Here is a 25,644-nt window from a genome sequence, read left to right on the forward strand (position 1 = left end):
CCATGAAGGGGCAAACGCATGTTTTGGACCTTTTTTTCAGTTTGGTCGGTTGGCAGATGAAATACCAAAAGTGGAATACAGGTGCGGATTAAGGTCAGACGTTCGAATGGAGCCCCAGATTGAGTGAGTCGAGGTGAATCAAAAAGGCTGGTTGAGCGGAGAAATGGATATATCCTCACGGATTTATAAATCTCATTCAACTGGTCGGTTTGAAAAAGAACAACAAGTACTAATGTACTTGTACTAATTATTCTTTTCGCAATTCTCCTTTTTTTTTTAATATATTTAAGACTTTTAAGTCATCATGACTTAAATAATTTTAATGACTAAATAACGAACTATATTCTTTAAGAGCTCTACATAAAATACTAATAGCTGTAGCTTTTAAAATGATTTTTTTAAAAATTAAGAAATCCCAAGAAAATTATAACAAAATTATTAAGGGTCATTATGCTGAAAAAACCCACCAGAAACTTATTAATAATATATCCTTTTATGTGAATCACAGGGGTTTTTTTTCTTATAGTGAGCGTTTATTAATCGTGAAAAGCAAATATAGTAGAGAATAAAAAGAATATAAAAAAGCAGCAAGGAAATTCCAGCCAGAAATATCTTTGCAGACTCCACAACTGGATGCCATAAGAAGTTGTACTACAACTCGATGTTTATAGTATTTGTAGAATGCCGAGGGGCGAGTCTGCAAGACGTACTACAAGATACACAACAACAACAACAACAACAGCTAACGCAACATGAAAACTGGTTTGGGGCAACAACAACAAGTTACACATCAATGTGTGTTGCCATACACACAGATACTATGCCACTTAAGCATGTGTTAGTGTCAAACAAGAAGACAAAGTCTTTATAACAACAACGCTGTGAATGGGGGCTGGGGAAGGTGTTGGGTTATAGGAAGAGAGCCGAGAAGCAGACGCAAAACGCGACTCTGCAAAGCCCCACTCTCACACACACAAATCTACCTCCTTCTTGCTTTCCATATTCTTGAACTTCAAAAAGTAAAACGATGAAAATCGAACAAAAACCCAGCATAAAACAAATAAAAACGAAGAAACAAACAACAACGTCAAGCCGTCAGACAGCTACTGGTGTTAACCCGTAGTACATAGTAGTAAAAATCAGCCAGCAGCAGCACAGCCAACACACAGATACTACCATATATGTATATACATATATACGAGCGCGTACAACGCTGCGTATACGCCATGTCTGGCTGACAACGTCTTCGCCGCCTGCCTGCCTTATCGTTCGTCTTTTGAGTTTTTTTCTTTTCCAACTCCATTCCCTCTACTCTTTAACGCCTTAGCTCACTGTATATACACATATATACATTGCCGATTCCCGGACGATCGTCATCTGTGCAGCCTGTTGCAGACCGAATGCCCGAAGAAGAAGCCCCCAAGTGCCAGTGATGGTACCCGCCCAGCCCCCCAATTGGAATTCAGTAGCGAGAGATTAAGTGTGGAGGCCAACAGGGAAGCCCCCAATTCTCTGACTGGGTGATAACGTAAAACATTTATCCAAGTTGCACAATTTCAAAATATTGTCTTCAATGTGTCCTTCAATTATTTCATACTATATATCTATATTTTATATTATCTGAATATCTCCGATTTTGGACTTTATATACTTTCATTCTTTTTTAATTTAATTCATCCAAATTTAATGTTATTTCTTCTGTAAAATTTTGTTTAGAAAAATTTGAATTTGTTTTTTTTAGAAACTTTAAATATGTTTTCGTCTATTTAAAAACCTGATTTAAACACTTTTAATAATTACTTTACAAATAGTAATAGGGAATAATATTATACTTATTATGAAATCTAATATTTAATAAAATTTGTAAAGATTTAAGTCGGTTTAATGTAATATATAACAAATTAGGATTCCTTAAAATTTAAACAAAACGAATTTTTATAAAGTCAACCTCATAAACGATAAAGCCATTCACTACCCTACATCTATACTCCCTATTCCCTCAGATGTTTTCGTTCTATCTTCCCAACTCTACTTGACATCGAACTTTGGCTGCGACCATATGCCGGAATAAAGACTTCGATTCATTGTAGTCACTGTGAGAGGCAAAATCGGCAGCAGACAGAACTTAAAGACAATCCATTACAAATGCTTTTCTTTTCATTTCGTGTTTATAATTCGATCTGGGCATGACTGCTGGGGATCTGCCTGCCTGCCCTTCTGTCTGGGTTTTTTTTTAATGCTACATGATCTGGTTTTGTCTTGGATTTGGGCAATTTCAACTTTTTGATGGATTGTTATTGAAGTTTTGCTGTTTGTTGTTTGCAGCTTTTGTGGCTTATTTCAACTTTTTAATGGTTCTCTCGGTTTGTTGGTCATGTAAACAAAAGATCTTGAGATACATATATCATGTAAATGGTTTTTTCCTAGTAGTAATTGAAGATGATATCTTCAGGGTTCCAACTAATGACGTTAAATTGGATTTTAATGTTGAAATTAACTTAGTTTCTTTGGTAAGGTATACAAATATACATTTTTTTCAGTGCATTGGCCTAATTGAGAAACTAGCTGCAATACCGAAATGGACTTATTGTCCTGGCCATAAAAGGCACATACACTCGCACACTATCAACATAATGTAATAAAATACGAAAAAAAAAATAACTAGGCAAGAAAAACGTGCTATGCTTCAAATAATGAAGTTAATAATAAAAATGAAAAAAGAAACATTGGCCGCTAACGATAAACCAAATGTGTACAAATAAAATAAATTAATAAACATAAGGCGTGCGCGTTTCGTTCGATGTGTGTGTGCGTGTGAGTGAATTACTAAGCTTCTGCCACCAAAGTGGGACTGCCATTTTATAGTATATTCATGCCGAAGTCGTAGACATAGCAACGGGTCTATTTCTGTATCGGTGTTTGTATTAATTCACAGAACGACTTGCCAATAAGCAACAAAAAGTTCTTGTCGTTGATTAATTATTTTAAAAATTCAGTAACCCCACCTACCCGTATAAGCGAATGAAAATAAAATAATTATAGAAAATATGTGATAGAAAAAAAAAACACTTTTTGAGGCCAACCATAGGAATGAAATCTGCATTTTAAATGTTCAAATTCGTTATTAATCTATTGGTAATACGCCTATTTTAACAACGACTTGCTCTTAAAATATAAGACAAATAAGTTACTTGCAAGAGTTGTTTTAATTTAAGGCTGTTAAGTTAACTGGCATAAGATTTTAAACTTTTAAAAAATAAATATCGATATTAATTTTTTTGTTTTTTTTGTTATTTTCCCCACTGTACAAGCTTATGGTATGTATGCATTACTTTTCACTTTGGGTCTGTTGCTGCTGCTAAGTGCGTCTAGTAATTTGCTGATAATTATCAACAAATGCGCGCTCACGCACATTCAAATGTAAATTAGACAGTGGATCCATGAAAAGGGTGGGAGAGAGCGAGAGAGAGAGAGAGAGAGAAATTTGGTCCGGGCAGCAGCAACAATAACAATAACAAATCTCATGCGATGCAGTTGCCATCGAGGGTTTTGTTGCTAATTACACACATACATCTATGCCCGAGCACGTCCAAGTGTAAGTGCATCTATGTGTGTGTGGAGGATAGGCTGGGGGCGGTTAACTTCAGTTAGTAACCGTGGGACCCGTGCCACACAAAAAAAAAAACTGTATGATATTTGATTAATTCAATGGAATTAAATCTCTATTAAAACACACAGCATTAATAAAACAGTAAAATTATATCCAATCTGGACATTTATATTTTTAAGTTAAGTTAACAAAAATAACAATTACATATACTATTTTTTTCTCTGTGCACTTTGTTTTTGTTAACTTAGTTGCTACCAACAAATTCTCAAATACCAATCATGATTTAAACCAACAAAAAACCAGTAACTTTTGTCTTTAGCTAATTTCAGTAGCTGATTCTCACTCTATTGTTTTTGTTTACAAAAAGGCAGATCTTAATTTGAATTTCAACATTTCACATTTAACATATCAATGATAAAGAATGCACACAAAACACACACGCGCAAAACCCCAATTCTATGAGCCATTGTTAACTTTGTTTTTTATGAACAATATACTGTGCAAATTTTTAAAGCATCGTGGTTGAATTTTATTTAAACAAAAGTCGAATAGAATTTCTCGAATACAAATTTTGTGGCCTGACCAGCTACAACAAATACACATGGTCACACTGAACTCCATAGCTCTCTGAAAGAGAGCGGGGGTGTGCTGGTATGTGTGGCTGTTTGTGGAAATGAATGAAGATGAAACGCTGCTTGCCAACAACGTAAAAGCAAGTGTAAGAGCGAGCAAGGGAGAGGGGAAACACGCGAGAGCGGGAGGGGACATACGAAATTTTCCAATTGGCAAGCACACAACATGGGGTAAAAGAATTGCGCTTACCGTTTTTCGCTTATTGACGTAGGCGTCCTTTTCTCTCTCTCTGCGTGTGTGTGTCTATGTGTAGTATGGCTTTTTCAACACTTATTTGCTCAGTTTGTTTTTGTTATGCAAAAGGCAAAGAATTTTCGGCTGTACACGTTAAAAACACAAACACTTTACAAATTATTTAACAGCTCACTGGGCTGGGTGTCGCTCTCCCGCGCTGCACATGCACTGCGAATAAAAGTTGGCTTTATTATATACTTGTAGTTGGCTGGGCTTTACAACTTTTTCACGAGCAAACAACGCACGACTGTGGAAAACGCGAACCAACGAATCGAAAACCGTGAAAAGTGTTCATTGAGGAAAACTGAAATGAGCGCCCCAGCATGTGACGCTCTCTCTCGCGCTTGCTCTCTCTTATTCTCTGGGGGCCAGTGTTGCCAACTCAGCAGAATAGCCCCAATGCCAATAAGCCGAATTGGGAAAAAGGAGTTTGCAAATTAAAAGCTCTGCACCAATTTCTTCAACTCTGATTTAAATACATTAATAATTTAATTGGGATTTTCGGGCAGATCTCTTGTGGGCTGGCAACACTGCTCCACTGAACAGACAGCGCGTCGACGTCAGCGTGTAGGTGTGTGTGTGTGGTGTTTGCTGTTCTTGTCCCCCTCTTTCTTTCGTCACTCGCACCCTCTTTGTCACACGCGCATATTCGATTGATTGTTGTTGTTGTTATTATTTTGCTTTTTATTTTAGCTTAATCCAATATTTAGCAAGAAACATATCTCAGTTTGTGCTCCCAGCCCTATTTCACTTGTTTCCACACCTAAACTTGTGCGTGCGACCGCGTAAGTGTGGGTGTGCGTAAGTGCGTTGTTTTCAGAACGAAGCGATTTAATTATCCTTAAAAATGGTTAAAAACCTGGTCACGAACCGATTTATTCACAAAAAGCTGCTCTTATTGGCTTTTTTTGCGCGGGGCACAGGAACAATTCACAATAGCTCCTCCTTCATCCGCGACACGTCCGCCTTCGTTCCCGAGTTTTTTTTAAATGTAAAACAGTGTTGCCAGATGTCTCCCACTGAAAAATCTCGCAGAACTCCGATTTTCGCCTAAAAAATCCAGTTTTACACCTAAATTTATCATACGTTAAATTTCAAAAAAAAATTAATTCTTCTTTAAGAAATATATTGTGGAAAGAGATGGAAACATATTAAACATGTACTGAAAATTAATGTTGGTGCTCGATATTTTGTAGTCTTGTTGACAAATTAGGTAACTTCTGTATATTGCAATTTTTTTTAAATACACACAGTTGTAAATAGTAAAATTCATTAAAAATTATTCCCCTCTGAAACGAGACAAACAAAAAAACACTAAGACTAGGGGGAAAACTCTTATCTGGCAACACTTTATTAAATATTGACTGCATTTAGCAGATGCTAAGAACTTTAACAGAGGATGTCAAGAAATGGAGCGGAACCAGGCTGAGTGTGCAAGAAGTGGAGTATCGATTAAAAAACTTATAGTTCGATTGCCAAATTTCGAAGCGGCCAGCCCTCGTTTTACAATTACATGAGAGTACCTATGGAGTGAGTATCCGCTATCTATCGGCAAAAGGGGTTTGTGTCTTGCAAAGATGACATCGATGTTTTTCCATCTCTTATATTGAGACTTAAATTTGTTTTATAGAAATGGTCACACTAAAAAAATCACTCAAAATCAACAATTTTCAGTCTATGGCTCTTTTTCCTCCTTTTAACATTGAAGAGTCCTTTGCTGCTAACAGTTATGTTAAAAAACGGCGATTCTGTATTTTATAGCGCCAAAGCGGCCAAAAAGGCAAACTTTGATGTAGATAACATTGGTTGGAATCTCGGGTTGTATTATTGTTAACGGGTTTTTTTTTTTTTAAATCACTAATACATGGTTGCTAATAAAAAATAATATAATTTATTTTTATCCATCCTATCTATTGCATTTAATCCAAATCGGACGGTCAAGCTGTTATGGGCAGAATTAATTCAAAGTTTCGTTGGAATCCTACGAAATTTTCCCTTAAGATATGTAGTTTTAACTACGTTGGAACAAATGTCACCAGTATAACAATTATTTCTGTTGTTTATTTTGCTCAATTCAAATTAATTTTGTTTAAAGTCTGTCAAAATTGGTTGGGAAAGTCCATTGGCAAACGAATAAGCTGGCAATGTTGCCTGGATTATGAATTTGTTTAAAAAAAACTGCTTACCAAATTTTGGGTAATTTTTATTTTTTGATAAAACGAATTGTTAAACTTAATTTAGACAAAAAAAATTTTAACGCCAGTTTGTGCAGCCACACTTGGCACTACCTGTTCAAATATAATCCCTGATCCAAGTGCGCCTGTTTTCAAAAACAAAAAAATGCAGGTTCTTGAGTGGATAATTTATGAAAGCACTATCTACGCGAGCTAGAGTCACAGCCAAATGAGACTGGCTTGTATGGAACAGCCTTAAAAAAGTGCAAACATACATCAAATTTGCGCCAGAACTTTAGAAATATGAAAACCGCGCTATGCGACCTGTACACCTGCAGCCGGCTAGCTACATAAATTACGCATACGTCGTGTTAGCCGTGGGAAAACATATGAATGTGTTCGCCTCATACACGACAGCGGCCAAAACAAATTGTTGTACCTTCTGTTGGTGCTGCTATTATTGCCATAACTTTAGACTTTTATGAGCAGTCAAGTCTGAGTGGCAAGTGAAGTCGGGTTTAGCTTACGAAAATGTAACACTTCAAATTTAATGAGCCGAAAAGACTGCATGCTGGGAGAGGAAGACCAAAGTGTAATCAGTTTAATTAATTAATTGATGCAGTGGCTGGGAAGAAAAACTCCAGGACACATAATGAAGCTCTGACTTTGCTATAAATAATTACAGGATACCTTTATCAAGATGCAGCTTAAAATTACCTATTTATAAATTAAAGGCTTCATAAAATTATTTTGCTTTTACGGTTTGTAAAAGAAATCGTAAAAATGATGTGTTTTAAACAATACATGAGGGTTAAAACTTTAATAAAATCCCTGCTGAAATGCATCATAAAACTTTCGCAGTTTGCTTAACGCATTAATTAGCATTGTAAATGTAAGGGCAAAGGCGGTAGACGTTGGTATTTAAAATAATAATCCTAATTTGTTACACCTGTCGTCAAGTTTTTATGTCCGCATGTGTGTGACTGGTGCTGCACAAAAAGTAATTTGTAAAATTCCCCGCTATAAAACATTTATATTAAAAAGGTAGCAAGTGTTAAGCTAAGACACCCCAAACCCAACCTCCCTTTCACATAACTCACTTCGCCAACACATTTTTCGCATTTAGTTTGTAATAAAAAGCAAACATTAAAAGCGAATATTCACTTCAAAACCGACATTAGGGCAAGTTGTGGTTGATGCGGGGAGGATTCGAGGGACGTTAACTTGGTTCGTGGGTTGCTGGTTAAACTTTTTCTTTGGGATAGAGGATGGCTATAGTTTAGAGCATTTTTGTAAAAGCTGCAGGAATTTCCTCGCTTGAACCTGTGGATTTTAAAATTTTATCTGCGAGCTAATTTTTTTTTCATTCAGTTTACACTGTTACATTTTTGACAAGTAATTAAATCGCCCAAATACTTTATAAACAAGTGCACATAAATTGACAATTTTAAGCGAGCGCGGAATACTTCCACAAACTTTTGGTGCTCATCAAAATGGTTTAACAAATGTGAAGTGTATTTAATTTTAAATTAACTTTGCCCGCAAGCTCTCCACTTTTACACATACTCACACTCATTTACCAACACATTTTAAATAATGAAATTTGCGCATAAAACTTTGGCTTTTTGTAAACGACTAAAAGAGAAGGCGACTGACCCACAAAAAATAAAAACAATTTTGCATGCAACACACATCAAACAAAACAAACAAACTGGACGGGAAATGGGCGGAAAAGTAAGTCTACAAAAGAGTTTCAAAATGACCAGCGGGCATTTTGTTTTTTTAGCTTTCATTTTCTATTTTTCCGCCGTTCTTGTTTTCGTTTTTGGCCAGTTAATTGGAATAGTTTTCGCCGAACATAAACAAGCTTCATGAGCGGATAGAGTGGCGGTTTTAGGGGCTGGGGCGTGGCGTGGTTACATATTTGATGTGCTCACTGCCAAAAACTCAGCTCCACGATACAAATTAATTCCCAAGGAACCTTGAATTTTCGGTCTGAACTTACCAAACTTTCTCCCCTACTTCGCAAATCTTTTTCTGCCATATTGCAGGCCAGACATAAAATTTGATTTAATAACCGTTGCTGGCTGCCATAAAAATTTGAGCCATTAAAATTACCGAACGACAATTCCGCTCATAAACGAAGAACATTTAATACGAAATGAATCCAGAAATCCTCCGGGTTAGAACGGGTTCACCAGGGTCTTAAGGTCTTTATTAGCTGTTCGCTGGCATTTTCAAAGCTCATAAATTGCGAAACGAAAAACCGTTGTCCAGTTTTTGTGGTGGAATGTGAATACCTCTGGTGCCCTTTACGAGGAAACATGTTTTCAATAACATACATTTTTTTTTAGTATTTATTTTATTTAGCTTTTTTGTTTTTAGTTTAATGGTTTGTTTATATCTCTTTTAGTTTAACTTTTTATGTATTAATCACTTAACTTAGTTTTTGCGTGTGCTGCAATCATTTTTTTTGTATTGTAAACTAGACGATTATAAATTTAGTCTTAGAAATACAAATATCATACTTTGTGTTTTTTTTTTTTGTTTTTGGCGACGCTTCTTTTGAATGTAATCAGAATGTTTTACAAATTATATGGAAGAGTACTTAGAAGTATGCAGACTTGTTTGAATAATCTTAGAGACTAAACAAAAGGTTTAATAATAAATAAAATGATAAATTGGCAGTTTTCGTTAGGTTGAGGTAACTATTACATAAGAAACAAATTGTTAAAGTTTTTCAATAAGAAAAAATTTAAAATATTCTCTAAAAGCCTTAAAAACAAATTATCTTGCTGTTTTAAAAAGAATTCTATTGAGTTTGAATAATTGGTAAACTAAGCATTTATACATCTCTTTTTATCCTCTTGTGCATTTGACTGTCTTTGTACACAATAAAAAAAGGGGTCATCCCGAAGCATTAATTAAATAATTAACTAGTTATTTGGTGTCAATTATGCCTTTGATTACTTTCATTGTTAATCTAATCTATTTTGAGCCATGTTTGTGTTTTTTCATGTATTTAGTGTACCTTTAATTTATTTTTAATTGTTTACTTCAAGTAAATAATACCACATTTTATGTTTATTTCGACTAGAATATTTACAATGCCGTCAACAGAATTCCGTTATCAACAATTTGCTTCAATATTTGCGTTTAACTTGCTGATGAATGGAAAAAATGCATTTGTGCTACACTTATTTGATTACTTGATTATATTCATATATGTTTATATATATGGTTCACAACAGATCTATCGAGCAACTAAACACAGATAATTAATTAACACTTCCGAACTATATGTACAGGTTCCTTAGTCGATCTTATCGATCCTTTATCTACGGATTTTCATATAATTTGTTTGGTTTTCAGATGATTTGTTTTCGACTTCCGCCCCACTGACAAGGGTGAAAATATGTTAGCCTATGACTAAACAGAGATTAGGTGCAGTCTAGTAGTTTGTTGTTGTCCTCAATCCGAGAAATTCTTCTCGTCGGAGAAGCGCACATGGTGCTGCTGCTTGAGCCGCCCGCCCCGTTTTCCCGCCGCCGCCATTTTCACAATTCCGCTGCTGCCGCCCGAGTTCCCAGTCCCATTTCCGGTTGCGTGGCGTCCGCCGCCGGCGTTTCCGGCAGCTGGCAGTGTCGGCGACATGGTGGCCGAAGTGGTGGTGGACGTCGGCGAGGAGGAGTTGGTCCACTGCTCGTCGCAGGAGCAGTAGCCCCTGGCCACATCGCCCCCCTCCAGCGCCAGGGCGTGCATTTCCCGCTTGAAACGCAGCTTCTTCAGCTGCTGCCGCTGCTTGTGGTCACTGGCGCAGATGGGCGGCAGTGCTCCTCCAGCCTTTCCCGCTCCCGGTCCCGTTCCCGGTCCCGCCCCCAATCCGGCTGCATCGGCATCTGTTGGTGTCCCATTGAGTTGGCTGTCATCATCCCCCCCATGCTTCGGCGCAAAGAACTCCTCGGGCGTTTCCGCTCTCAGGGTTTCTATGGAGCTGCAAAAGAAATGTTGAGGTTGCGGATTAAAGTCATTTCACTAGCTTTATTAATCATATTTTCTGGTGTTAAGTTAAAATTAAACAATTTAAAAAACATGTTGAACTTATCGTAATTATTCATAAGTTGTGTGAAAGCTTATTGGTCGTAAATGCAAACGGCTTTAATAAAAAAATCAAAGAGATTAAAATTGAGTGGATATTATATAAGATACTGTCATGTTTTACGTCATAATAGTGTGAAGATATTTGTATGACAATTTAATATTGAAGATTGATAATAATTTAATATAGTTAACAGTTATTCATTTAAGATTAATAATGATATTAGCTTCATGAATAATCTAATTTGTCACAAAACAGTAAATGAGTGGGTTAATAATTATTTGTCCAGCTTTGCAAAAGATAAACTCTTTACATTTTTTTTAAATGTCGAATGAGAAATTTATATATAAATAATTTAATCTTATTTATTGTTGTCATTTTTTGATTTAATGCAAACAGTTTTACAAACGTATATATTGTAAGTATGTTTATGTATATATATATATATATATATTGTGAGCAACTTATGCAGCTTTGCAAAAGGAAAATTCAATATTAAGATTTACTTATGCTTTTTTTTAACTCTCCAGAAGCTTATTTCTGTGCGCAGATTAATTTGGAATTGAGCTGTAAGTTATACAGCCCTCTATCTTAGTGTTTGGCAGTTTGGAAAAACCTTTGTTACTCGGATGATTGATGTATTAATTCATTGGCGGTTCTGAAAATTTGTACACTTTATCTAAGTCGTCTTTAGTGGAGTCAGTACTTCTCCACTTTGACTTGGCGATTGCAGTCATGAGTTTCCCCTTCTGTTGCGCCCTTTCCCCGACATCAACGTTAACGACACAGTGCCTGCCTGAAGTGCAGCCCCATCAGTGCCACTCAGTTGGCTGCGCTATATCGCCCTATATTCCGACCTATTCCCTTTGCATATCTGTCCTATCGTGGAACTTGGCTCCATTTGGTCGCGAATCCGTTGATGTTACGCCTTTCTCATGGCCGTACACTTCATTGCGCTCTGCTGGCGCTTTCTATTTTTCCATTATGCTTTTGTGTTTAGTTTAAAATTCAGCGGGAAATCTTCTGCAGCAGCTGCATGCCATATTTATTCAGCTTCCTCCTTTTTTCCTAAGTTCTCTTCTTCAATTTTTTCTTCAACTACCACTGTTTGTGTTTTTATACTGGGTACACAGGAATTCGGAGGGTGCTATGCGTTAGGAGTTTGCATAGAAATAAGATGTTTACAAAGTATTTAATGTCATTTTTTTCTTTCAAAATGAAACATCAACAGACAAACAGATGGCAATTGGAACTGAAGGAAAATAAAGAAACTATAATATTGATAAGTTAAATATTTAAAATAATCTAAAAGCAGAAACAAATAAATGATTTTGTTTATTTATATAGCTTTATTAATTCTCAAGATCACTATGAAGGTTGAAGAAATATAGGATATCTTCCGGTCTATTCGCGTGACAATTTTCTGCCAATTTGTTTTCTTTTTTTTTCGCTATGCGTACCCATTTTAGCAGTACAGTAAACTCGGGTGGGCGAGAATTTATGCAAAGAAAGCGAAAAGTGCAAAGTAAAGTGCAGTTGCGAAAAATGCGCGGCTGCCTTTTGTTTTGCCAGCTCTTTGGCCATCGTGGGTGGTTGGTGGTGCTTGGTGTTGGGTGGCTATGGTGGCTAGGGTGGCTAGGATGGAAAAGGTTAAGGGGGGTGGTGGGTCGGCAAGGCTGCTGCACAGTTGAGCGCACAATTTGGCGCAGCTTGTTGACTGGGGTCGTTGAAGGGGCGTGAGTGGTTTTCAGGGGGTGCTGCTGCTCTGCAGCTTAGACCTTCTACTTGCAAGATACCAAAAACTAAAGGAAAAGAAGCCCCGGCAAAATGAGTGAACTGAGTAATGCGCGTAATGCAAATCGCTGCTACAATGTGTGCAAGTTACGGCTAAAAAAAGGGTACGATGGGAAGTTTTGGTGGGGGGAAAAAGCCAGAGACCATCATTAACGTATTACGCGCATGTTTGTGCAGCCACTTTGCATATCTTGTACTGCTAAAGGGGGACAACTGGCTCCGCAGGAGAAAAGCAGGGAGACTGAGTCTATCCATCGGGGCAACTGACGCGTATAAAATTCCCCCAGAAATAATATACATCAGTCAAGTGTTGAAAATTGGCACACTCATTGTTATAAATTTAAAATGGGGAAATAGTTGGTAATTAAAAATATTATTTTTACTGCATTATACCTTTAAGGTGTTGGAGCTTCATAATAGGCATTTCAAAAGAGACTCTGTAGATAATCAATATTAAATTTTAAAAATTATTGAAATAAATTGAAAAATGATAATATTAAGCACTAAAAAATATAAATGAAATAACCAACAAATTTATAGTTGAATTATAAGCGCAAAGAATAAATTTTAATTTAATTAATTAATATTTTGCTTTAAAAGAGAAAAGACTTATCAAGAATATAGTCAGAATAAAATATAACAATTTTAAATTCAAAGATTTAAATATAAAACCGTAACGAAATTTAAAAGAGGCTTATGTTTAAATATATAAAATAAATTGAAATGTAAACAAACAGTGCTTCCGTTTTAACATGGTCAAGCTTGTTATATAGGTAGTTCATAAAAATTTGAAGCACATTGAGAGTTGGTATTTCCGGGAACATTGCCACTATGCCGCTATGAACTCATTAATTCATAACAAAATTTAACCCATATAATGTGCGGGTCCTGTAGCTAAAAGCTAAATTATATACTTAACTCCCAGCTCTTGGGTGCCTAATGCAACTTGCAAGTTTCGCGCTAATTACACACAATCCTTTGCGAGAATTAGTGTGTGAACGGATTCTACTTTATACTGTTAGCTTGTTCATGTAATTTTAGCAAAGAATTTTATAAAGTTCACGCCACATTTTGCAACAGAAAGCCGCAGTAAATATTCTGTTTGCTTAATAAGTCCTACCTAAACACAACTAAGGTAACCGCACTTAAAAAGTAACGAGGAGCTGTAATTGATTAGAAACTTAAGATGCATTTTTGGCCATTTGTTGACTTAATTGCTTGGCAATGCGTTAGACGGTCACTTCAATTGAGCAGACATTTAAGCAAGTAAATTGAAATTATTTATGTTTGCTGCCCAAATTAATTGGAATTCTAAAATTTGCCTAGTGATTAAATGTGAGTAATTTGCATATTCGGAAATCTGCATAATAATTTGTTTAACTTTCAAATGATGCTTCTTAAAGTGTAGCCTCTGGTTGCGTTGCTTTACGCAATACAATCAAAGAAATTGTCTGGGTCGGCTATGCTAAATTTTGTTGGTTTTTATCCCCCCAATTTCCAACCTTTTGATCATAATTTAAATAAGTCGAAAAGAAAACTGAGTACCAGAGGAAACTTAAGCAAAGTGTAAGAAGCACAAGCCAGTGGAGTGGCTTAAGGAAAAAGAATGTGAAATTAATGTTTATTGCGCTTTTAACACATACACACTTCGACACGCCCCCTTTGGGCGAGTGTGTGTGCGTGTTTGGGGGTGTAAATTTACATAAAAGTTGCCATTTGCCCTGTGCCCCCTTTCACTTCAGTTGGAAGGGAAAATTGCATTTTCCACCGCGCCAAGAGCACAGCGCAGAAATGTTAATCAGCTAAAAGTTAAGCAAACCAAGGCGGAGGCTGTGCAGGCAGCGTGGGTTAAACAAAAAGGAAGGAAATGCAAATTTAATTGTACGCCAGGTGAAATAGTGTCCTGACCGACACACACCCACATACACGAGCTCATGTAAAAGTGGCTGCGAGTGGGCAGCAAAGTAGGTGATAAAATGTTCTGTGAGTGGCTTGATCTTTTCAGCCGGTTCCATGTCGGTGGGCGAAAAAGGCTACCAACGTAGGGGGTTTAATAAATAAATTGTATTGCAATCCATTTGCTTGATTTTCACAAGCTTAAAGCAATCTTTCCTCATGTTTCAAATTTTTTAAAGTCTGTCAGACACAGAGCAACATTTAAAATTGTCTTTAGATTAAGCATTAAATAGTATTCGTTATAATTGTAAAACTTTTTATTGTATCAACCCTGATTTTTATTTGTATTGCTTGAATTTTTAAATCTTTAAGCCAATCTTCCTCCATGTTTCCACTTTATTAAAGCCTGTCAGAAACAGAACAACGTTGATAAATTATCTTTAGATTGCACTTTAATTAATATTCCATATATTTTTAAAACTTTTTATTGTATCAACCCTGGATTTAAATCGTTTCCCCATATGAAATAATACTGCCACCAGTATTATTTAATTTGGTTGACTTCACTGGCATCACTTAGGGAATTAAGTGTAAATTTATTTACACTTACCACTTGTATTTACTTTGAATAAGCGAACCACATTTTTCAGTTAGTGTTAATATAAGCATAAATTCCAGAAAGTCCAGTGTTCTTTTCCGTAGAATGGGCTTACCTTTAACTCAGGTGTTGTGCCAAAATAATTGCTTGGTTTTTCGACTTTCCTTTTGAGTTGACAGCAATGGAAATGGGGCTCAGTTATAGTTACCTAGCTTGGCTCTAGCTAATGCAATTTTTAAGTTTTTTTACTGGCCACATTGCAGTTTTAATTTGGCTTAGCTCGAATTTCCAGTGTCCGACATTGGGCTCATAAATTAGTTGGGTGCTCGGTTTCAAGTTGCATGCCGCAAATTGCCTTGCACCTTGCCACTTGTTATGGCTTAGTCTGGTGGTTTCATTTTTAATTTCGTTTATAATTTCACTCCCCTCTGGTCTGGCTTTATTTCCTCTATATATTTACTTGTAGTAACTTGTTTTTTGTACTGCGTAAAAGTTCCCATTAAAGCCACTCAGTCTTTTTTCCGCCCACTTTTGAGAATTTCTCCATACCAGTGGCTGCGACATTTGAGTCCACCTTGAACCATGAACTCGGCTATGTTTCGGGTTTTTCATGCATATTTATGCTTTATTTGTTCACTTTTTTTTATCAAATAAAGAGCCAGAATTTTTTGCTGTCGCATGTTTGACATGCCGTTTGTTATTCTTGATCAGAGCCTGTGTGCGCAGATATTTTATTTTACCTTTTTGGGATGTCCCGTCATGACCTTTACATTTTTTTCGGCTCTCTAAAGGGTTCAGCATTTTTGTCATTATTTGGCCAGGGGAAATGCAAGAACATTATTTTAAAGAAATTCAGTAAGAACGGAATTGATTTAAAGTAAATGCAACAGTTGTACGAATTTGCTGTCAATATTCGTTTGTATTTAATGTCTCTTTAGAAGTACAAAAAAAAATCAGAAATGGAGAACCGCACTATATCGCACTACCTCACATTTGCCTTAAAGAAGCTTGACCCACCGACAGATTGGGAGGATATCCTGGAGTTCGTCTTGACCACCCTGAACTCCACGTGGCGTCCCAAATATTACACCAAAGAATTGGAAGTTGGACTACGCTTTGGCATAATACGCGAAATGAAAAGCAAATATTATCTGTATGAATATGCGAAATAAATTCGTTTGGAGAAATTTCATACGAGTTTACCGACAACCCCCTGAGTATTTCGCGTTTAAAGAATGAAGAGGAGAAGGATGATGAGAAGGAGCAGGATGATGATGAGGAGAAGGACGAAGGTGAGAGCTGCTCAGAGCAAAATGATATAGTGTTCAACTTGGAGAAGGATTCAAGGCATACAAGAACAGATCTTCAAGATAGTGACTGAACAACTTTTGGAAAAAAATTAAACTAAATTCCCACGTTTCAAAATTAAATGATTGATACAAAACTCTTAGATTTCAATCAACAATATTGTGGTTTCCCTTAAACTTAGTTATTCAAATCTTAAAGTTAATTAATTTAACTAATACATTTTTACCAAAGCTATTTGATAAAGGTTTCAAATAATTCTCCAATTACAAAACGTTACTTTTTTTGCAGATGTTAAAGTTTTACTTTGTTAGTGTAGATAAATATTAAAATCCATTAAAAGAGCAACTTTGTTTAAAAACTATTAAAACAGATTAAAAGTCAAGGCAGTACAAAAATAATTGGCCTCTTTTTTAGAAGTGCTTAACAAATTTACGGATGTAGTCCAATTTAATTTTAAACAGTTTTTTTTCTTAAATACAAATTACGAGATCATAGCTTATAAACTTATTTTCAATTTCAGACTAAATAAGTCTTTCAGAAAAAAAATGAAAAGAAAATAGCAGTTCTTGACCATAATATATTTTAATGTGTATGCAAAATAAACATAATAAAATTATGTATATAAAGAAGACTTACCCCGTTGATGACTATAAGTCCAACTCAAAGACCGATACCTATCAGACGCGCATCTCGTCCATGGCCGCCTGCGGAACTTGCTGCTGTTGCTGCTGCTGCGGATGCTGATGCTGCTGCGGATGCTGCTGCGGATGCTGCTGCAGCTGCTGCTGCCCGCCCAGAGGCGAGGCGGAGGTCAGGACAAGGCCGTCGCCGTGCGAGTGGACCAGGTGGGCGGCGTGGGAGTGCGAGTGGGTGTGATGGCCCTTCGAGGAGCTGGGAGCGCTGCTCACGCCGCTGCTGCTGCTGCCGCCGGATGGCGTTTGGTCCAGCAGCATGTTGACACCGCCGCCGCCGCCGGTCCCGCCCACGGCCACGCCCATCGCAGAGTTATTGCTGCTGCTGTTCGTTGTCGTCGATGAGGCGGTGCGGAGCGGTGGGCGTGGTCCGCGTATGTGATGCGACTGTATGCCAGTGAGGACAGCTCCATTTGCCTGATGTTTGCTTGACTGCTGTTGCTGTTGATATTGCTGCAGCTCTGCTGCACAGAAAATAAAAAAACAAAACAAAATCAGTTTGGATTGTCTTTGAAACATTTAAATGTTTAATTAATTTAGTTCCTAATGAATTTCTGATCCTTTTCCTAAACTTTAACTTTGTATACCATGTAACTTTAATAAAAAACCATCAAGAAATTCTTGCGGAATTTTAAATTAAAGATGTTGAATTGATTTGATATTAAATAAAAACAAATTTTAAATCTAATAAGTTGCTTTCTTATTTTATTAGTTTTTGGCAACTTTGATGACATTTTTTTGCAGTGCTTAGAAGCATTGACGGTATGGGCATGTAAGCTACTTACGCACGTTATGCATATGTTGGCATGTTATCAGGCAAATGTTTATTGACGAGCAGCAGCAGCAGCACCAACAAAAAGTCAATTTGTAAACAACAATGTCAACCATTAAACACACATTCCCATATCATCCACATCCACATCCACTTCCACATCCTTCGTCCAACAGAGAGTGCGCGTTCATCAGAGTTGGTTGCACTTTTTGTTCTATTGAATTGGCATACTACCCTACCCCCAAGCCCTTTTCAGCATTCGATGTCGTTCAACTTGTCGCCCCGATTGCCTTCAAAGTGCAAAGCGTGCAAAATGTGCCAGCTATTGACGCGTCTAATATTTTGATGCCCCCCAAACGCCCGGAGTGCCCCGTTTTCGCTCCAGAGTGTGTGTCTGGGCAGAACTAATTTGTTTGCCTGGGTTCTATAGACACAATGCAGTTTTATTGGTGAGTCGGCACTAAAAGAGCAGACTGCTCCGACTGGAATGTCGTGTCATGTAATATAAACTGAAGTTGGTAACGGGCAAGTGCTAACTGTCATGAAGCAAAAAGGAGCAATCAAATCCTGGTAAGATTTGAAATTTTGATGCAGCTAAAATTCAAAAGGTGAATTCGTCCGGAATGAGTTTTATAAAGTGTTTGTATAACAGTTTTTTTAATAATGCAAAAAGTTCCAATGTATAGATGCCACAGCAAGAGCTTACATAAAAAAGAAAAGTTGAGCAATGAAAATCGAAATATTTCTAATAAATTAAAAAAAAACTACTGCTCTTTGACTGAAATAATTTCCTGTTCCAGAAAACTTTTTATAATTCCGTCAGAGTTTATTAACCTTAATGATTTGCTGAGAGAATTATGTACCCTTACAAATTTCCTTAATCCATAACTTCCTCTGGCTTAGCTTGTAAAATTAAGGAACCCTCTTGCCTTTGCCTAAGCTGGAAGCTTAATGAATATTTTTAATCAAGGCAGCTTTTCTGAGCCCCATCTTATAAGCAAATCTTTTAAAAATTCAAAGCCATTTTCATTACAAAATCAAGATGTCCCTGAGCAACCTTTAATCCCGGCCAAGAACAGCTTTCACTAATTAGAGGTTTAATTCAACAAAGTACTCGATGGTCGAGCGGACCAGTGGAGAATTGTGCCCTTTTGGTTTTTATGTTTATGGCTAGGACTTTCTGGGGATTTGATGGCCAGCTCCGCTTTCGGGCCAGTCAAGTGGCCAAATGGACTGGACCTAAGAGAGCATTCAGACTCAAATGTACCAGATTATGTTCCCTGGCTTTGGCTAGTTGGAGTAGACCAAAGCGGAGATTTGCCACAAAGCTTGGTGGGGCAGAGTTCAAAGACGAGTGAAAGAAGGCCTCAACTGAGGCATAATTTAACCATTTTTTTTTTTTTTTTCATGGAAATAAATAATACTCACACACACTCGCATACAAAGAGGACCTGTGGCATAAAGGACCGCAGAGCTGGAGTGCTTCATGCAATTTCCCCAGGGAGTGCGGCCATCATTTATGAATATGAAATTAACAACGGTGCGTATGCGTAATTTGTAATGAAAGCCAGGCCTAACCACAGACTCACCCACACCCGAAACATTAACCGAACGCTGGCCAGGGGGTTTGCAATAAATTTTCAATTTCCATAGTTGGACTTTTTGCCCAACCGAGAACCCGCCGCAGCGAAGCAAATCTAATTTATATGCACATCACTTATACGCACTGTTGCAATTACAATGCAAATGCTGCAACAAATGCCTATAATGCGGGTCAGAAAATATTACCCCCAATATCGGGGCTTCCCCGAACATAAAGCCGCGAAATAATGCAGTCCAAAGTGCTTGGCCCGAATTCCGCTCAACGGATGTTGATTAGTATGAAATGACAAGACCGGAAATGCGGCGCATAACTCAAAAAAGGCCAAAATAAAACAGAAACGTCAGCCGCACGGCGCTCACTTAACCACACGGACATGAGGAGCCACTGGTCAGTGGGTGGTTAAGGGGTTAAGGGGTTAGGTGGTTGAGGGGTCAAGGGGCGGTGGGGGCGTGAGTGCAACCACTCGGCTATGTGCATATTGTGGGTTTTGTTCGCCCAACTAAATGGACACACAAGTGCAGCCAATTGTGCTGGTTGTTTGTGACCAGTTAGGGCTGGAGGGTCATGGGTCAAGGGGTGAAGGGGTGAAGGGGTGTTGTACAGTCACCCCCATGCTTGTCGCATTAATGAAGCGTGCCCTAGTCTGACTCACTCACGGCAATTTATTGCTGAATTTCAGCTGTTTCCCCACGCGGTTGACAGTTGTGGGACTTATTAAAAAAAACTATATAGCATACTTAGCAGGGCATGCGACAGGAAATTGTTGGAATGGGATCCGCTAAAATTAATGGCCAAGAGACTGTGAGCCAACCGCGCCCAACCAGCTGCACATAATGTCTGCAATCACATCAACTTGTGATGGGTGCTACGTGATTATGGAAGGCTTGTGTTTTCTGCAATTGTTAGTGTGACATCTTTTAAACGAAATATATCTTCAATCTTTATTAAACAAGTATAAATTGATAAAATCTAAACTGAAGTCTAAAGCGATTTCGGCCACACATCGAAATAAATGACCAAATAATTGACAAATCTCAATACAGTTTTAAACCATAATAAAAGTTACATTACCAAATATCTCCAAAACATTCCTTGGCAATTAAGAGTTCGTTTGCCTGCAACACATTCATTTTGGGTTCACACCCAAGCGGGGCAAATTATTTCGAATCAAAATGGAGAACCCAAAAGCCTGACAAATTACTTGAGCATTCGAAGTAGCAACCCCTTGATAGCCGCTCGAAACCGAAATGGTTTTCAAATTAGCAAGCGCTTAGGCAAACTGCCAAAAGCCAAGCACAACATTTAAATGCGATTGCGATTGCAATAGCAATAGGGACAGCAGAGTGCGGGGGCAACAACAAATGAGCTTTGTGTCAAAGTCCAGATTAGCATACAATTTAGAGCATTTCAATCAAACATAAATCACAACGAGCGACTCCAACTGGACTGGACCTGAAGCTCGACCGTTTTGCGCAGAAGGTACGAAATTGTGCGTTGTAAATCAATGGGGGACAGAGATAGACGCAGACAGAAACAGAAACAGAGACAGGTAGATAAAGAAGCAAAGGAGCAACAGTATAAAAAATCTATTTTTCAAAATGCAATCCGAAGAAATCAGACCGGATATCGAGGGGGCGGGTGGTGAACGGAAATTTATGTGCTTCTATTTAGCATTGAGTTAGAAGTTGCGCGGAAGCGGAATCGAGCGCACGAACGAGCAAAAATTAGGTATACGCCGCCGTGCACTCAAGCAGCTCATGCGTGTGTTTTCGTATTTGTATCTGTGCACTATGGCTGTGCTTTTGTGTGTGTGTGTGTATGTGTGTGAGTGAGCAGGACAATTAAATTGGATTTATGGCGCGCATGATTGCAAAATGAAGTTAATGCGCACACAAATACAATCGAGCTGAAAGAAAAATGATTCTCGAACTTCGTCGATGGGACGCCGGGCGGAAATCGTACCTTGTTTGTCATGTCATCAATAATCGAGGAGCAGTCGGGAGCCGGCGCAAGTAAATTGAATGAGCATATTAAAAAAGGGAAAGTATTACATGGGAGTGTGCAAGGAAGTGCCAAGGAAATGAAACCCAGCAACACTCATGTAGGGGCAAACTCGAGCGGGAAATTGAGGCGAAGCGCACCAATGAAATATGTACGAGTTGCTGGCCATGTAGATTTATGTTGGCCCAGCGCTGGCGAGTCTGCAAAATTTATTAGCCATCCAGCCGGTCATAGTTGTGCCTGGGTTAATGTTAGTTTATGCAATAGTTTGACACATTTGACAGGGGAAACGCTTCTAATTGATTGATGACAAATGGCCAGCGGAAAAAGGTTCTTCAACTTCCGGCAACAATAAAATCATTTGCTTTCGCATTGAAAGCTGGTTGAAATGAGTTTGCAGCCTCCAAAATGTAATTTTAATTACCAGAGGGAGATTTTAATTACAGTATTTGCTTTGAGACTAGAATTTTAAATGATGGAAGGAACATATACCAAATAAGTCCTAATAAATTTAGCTTTTTGTTTTTTTTGTATGTGTAAATGAAATCAAAAAAAATTTTGAACTTAGTTCTTGAAAATAAGACGGTTTTTATTGCCTTTTTGATTTTTAAGAATCGTTTTATCTTAAAAATGATTTAATAACTTAATTAATGTGCAAAATATTTTTAAATATATAGATAGTTTAAAAAAAGATAAAATAGTATTAAATATATCCATAAACTCATCATCCTTATAATCTAAAATTAGCTTTCAAAGAGAAAAACTTTACATTTTTATCATGGAATAGTATTCAAAATCTTTATGAATGATTTCAAATATGTTGCAAATAAAACCATTTCAACCATTTTCGTATAATAACGGTGAAACCCAAAGGCTAAATAAAAAGGCGCCTCTCCCTGCCTTTACCAACAATCCCCCCAGACTCAAAATATATTTTTCCCACCAATTTTTCCTGCAGTACTGTCCTTATATGCGACCCTTTGCCTAGGGCAAAACAACTGACCACTAACAGTGATACTAGATCCCCACCGGAAATCTCCAAGTCCAAGGCAATAAAATAATATTGTCTTATCTAACTATGTGCGCAATGCACAACAACAAAAGGGCAAATGGAAAAAAGTGCGCCAACTATTTTCGATGAGGGAATTTCCGGCGCGGAAGGGGGGTATGTATTATTCGTGTGCCCGGAGTTGGCAAGCGTCTATCATTTTGGGGAAAATCGTCAAAGCCTAGACGAAATAATAAAACCAAAGAAGGGGAATCGTAAACAAAGAGGGAAATACATATACGAGTATATGTGGGGAGAAAACCGCACACAATGTGACGGCATCGATGGCTTCGAATAATGTTTGGTTTGGTCTGTTTCCCATCGAGGCACCAGTTTCTGGTCGGGATTTCGAGTACAAACGACAAACGGCAAACATATGCTGTTGGCATGGGGCAGAAATATGGTCAGAGCTGGGGTTGGCTGGCTGGGCTGGTTTGCAAATAGATTTTTCATCATTTTTTGTCATTTTCCGTTGCGTACACACGGCGTATGTGTGATGAACACTTTTTGCACTCTCTTTCCTCTGGGGTTTTTTCCTGTTTGTCCTGTTTTTTCTGCTGAAATTTCAATAATAACATTTGTATGAAGCTGTTTATGTCCCGGCGGCCAAGGGAACTGTTGTTCTGCGGTTGCCTGCCGTTGACAATGTGGATGACAATCATGTCACGTCACGGATAAGGTGCTTTTGGCTCCTCTCTATACTTTACCACCCATCATATATTATTTTGGACCTTTTTGGGGTGCTTAACAGGCAACTCGCGTTTGCCTTTTGTTTTCTGCCTTATTTTTATTATATTTATGCTGCTGCACCCCCCCACACATGTCAGCAAAAATCGTTTACGCTTCATTGTTTTTACTCAATTTTGTTGATTTTTTTCCGCCTCACTCTCCCTTTTTTTTCTTTTTTTTCTTTTGTCGGATTTTGGCTCTTTTATTTTAGCTCCACAGATGCGCTCATCCGCCAAAAGTTCTCTATGCTAAGTATAAATCTGAATAAATTGAAAACTGCCACTAGGAAAAAAGCAAACATAAAGTAGCCCCACTTTGAGTGCTTAACGCTGGCTTCAAAGAGCTCAAAGCCCATTGCACAAAAGTAAAAAAAATATATATATATATCAAAAATGATTAAGGCCCTAAAAAGGCTGACTAAGGATTTTTATCGATTGAACATGTCGAAGTTTCCAGTTCCCATTCATACATGTATGCATGAGGCCAGCTTAGTTTTAAGTCTCTCTCTAATCAAATTTTTTGCCAAACAAAGTTTCCCTTTTACGCCAACATAATACGGCGGCATTCCACTGCCCCAAAAGTTGCCAACACATTTTCCAATTCACTTTGCAAATCCGTAAATTGAACGCTTAGCTTGTGTGTGTGTAAATTGTTTGTATGAAGCTTTTCCTATGATTTATGAGCGAATGGGAAAAGGTAAGTACTTAATACTTGTATTATTATTTTGTAGAGCTGAATAAAATTTATGCTATATTGCTTAATCGACAAAGTTTTCTCTTGATTATGTTGTATTCGAAATATTAAGTTTTCCTGATACAAAAAGCCTTTTTAATAATAATAGCAGTGCACGTCATTGATTTTAAAGTCATTTTGTTTGTCTTTAATCGATTGTACTAAAAACCTTTGTTTTCTCTTTCTGGATATACAGTTCCTGCCAGAACATTGAATTTAAATCAAATCTGAATTAAAATTGCTTCCAATTAAGTTATGAATTATTTTACCAATATACCGACAAAAACAAATTTAAGTGAGAGCAACTTAACCTAATGAGGCATTTAAGTGCCGTTCAACAATGTCAGCAAACTCACATAATCCACAGGCCTTTACAAACACAAAAGTAAGAGGAAGTTACAGCAACAACAAGGACTGTAATGTGCCACTTGAGTGCCTCAGGCGAACGGCCAGCCAGCAAAAATCTCAGAACAAACATTAATTACACAAGGATTCTCGCCAAGACACAAACTACCGTTGACTTTAATATTTATAGTCTCGTTGCCGCCGGAAAGAAAAATTTGCTGCTTAAATAAATAACTGCCAGAGAAAAAAAAATCCAAAATACATGCAGAGCTGAGAGTCGGGAAGGAAAATTAAGCAGCAGGGGAGACGCTGAAAATATGCGCCCACGCATAATTATATGAAAATTCGCAATAATTATAAATAATGCAAAGAGCGCTCAAAATGCCAGCACAGAAACACTCGCCACTTCCGACAACGTCGCCACCTGATGGCGCGACATCATTATCATCATCATAATCAGCGAAAACCTCGTCGAGTGGCACGCCCACCATCCTATTTAACCACTTCGAATTTCCGCTTCCGTAGAGTCGCGAGCGTAAAATTAAATCAGCAACAAAATATTCTATACAAAAAACGAAAAAGAATGCACTCAGACCTGCCAAACCAATGGAAAATATGTATTTCGCTCATTCTTTTCTTCTGTTACTATCTGTATTTTTCACCATTTCTTCGTCATCGACCAGCAATTAGAATGCTGACAAAATAGAAGTGCATAAACCTGCTCAAGTAGCTACAAATTTGACTCCCAAGAATTTTTCGTCTATGAAAATTGGTTTTAACTGAAGGTTTTTGACTGAAGTAGGCCAAAAGTGGGAAATAAAGTAAAATGTTTGATTAAATAAATTTTAGTTCTCACTCTTAACAAATTCTAGTTGGTCACTGGAATAAGTTTTAGTAGCTATGTAGCGAGCTTAGTTTTTGTAAGCAAATAAAATTTTATATATATTTCAATTTAATTTAAGCTTTTTACTATTTGAATGTAGCTGTTAAATTAATAAAAATCCAAAATGAATTTTATTTTTTGACCGCAAATGTTACAAAAACTATTTTAGTTTTTGGTTACTTTTATATTGCACATTACAGAATTTAAAAGTCAACCAAAATAGTTTTGTGAATATTGATAAATCCTAAAGAGAAAATTGAATATGTTCAGCAGAATAAAAATATATATTTTCTAATCAAAATGCATAAATTCAATTTGTCTCCGAACATCGGTTTCAATTTTAAATTCCGCCAAAAAATGTCCCTCAATTTATTTTTGTATAAATTATCTGTCAAACCCATACTAAAATGTGTTTGTTTTTGGTATTATCAACGCTCAACCCTAATTTATTTTGGGAAAAATTAAATCGTGTTCCCTCATCTGTCAGGTTCAG

General features: G+C 37.3%; 2 protein-coding genes across 20 annotated transcripts in view; both read right to left on the reverse strand.

The window, feature by feature from the left end:
- LOC128252420 (putative transcription factor capicua) overlaps positions 1 to 5,453 on the reverse strand; it is a 44,400-nt gene extending 38,947 nt beyond the window's left edge. For 5 of the 7 annotated variants that reach the window (XM_052980121.1, XM_052980120.1, XM_052980118.1 and 2 more), the window contains exons 1-2: positions 5,349 to 5,453; positions 4,433 to 4,645 (exon numbers count right to left, since the gene is read on the reverse strand). The gene's annotated coding sequence lies outside the window, so the exon portion shown is untranslated. The other 2 variants (XM_052980117.1, XM_052980116.1) reach the window with 2 other exon arrangements.
- A 3,486-nt stretch (positions 5,454 to 8,939) lies between these two features.
- Positions 8,940 to 25,644, reverse strand: part of LOC128256804 (neuroligin 4-like) — a 42,888-nt gene continuing 26,183 nt past the window's right edge. For 11 of the 13 annotated variants that reach the window (XM_052987500.1, XM_052987518.1, XM_052987482.1 and 8 more), the window contains exons 13-14: positions 16,983 to 17,502; positions 10,506 to 10,645 (exon numbers count right to left, since the gene is read on the reverse strand). In XM_052987500.1, coding sequence (XP_052843460.1) covers positions 17,024 to 17,502 — 479 coding nt within the window. In that variant the 3' untranslated portion in view covers positions 10,506 to 10,645; positions 16,983 to 17,023. Of the gene's footprint in view, positions 10,646 to 16,982; positions 17,503 to 25,644 lie in introns of all 13 variants that reach the window. The other 2 variants (XM_052987544.1, XM_052987536.1) reach the window with 2 other exon arrangements.

Source organism: Drosophila gunungcola, chromosome 3R, assembly GCF_025200985.1.
Source record: "Drosophila gunungcola strain Sukarami chromosome 3R, Dgunungcola_SK_2, whole genome shotgun sequence".
NCBI lineage: Eukaryota > Metazoa > Arthropoda > Insecta > Diptera > Drosophilidae > Drosophila > Drosophila gunungcola.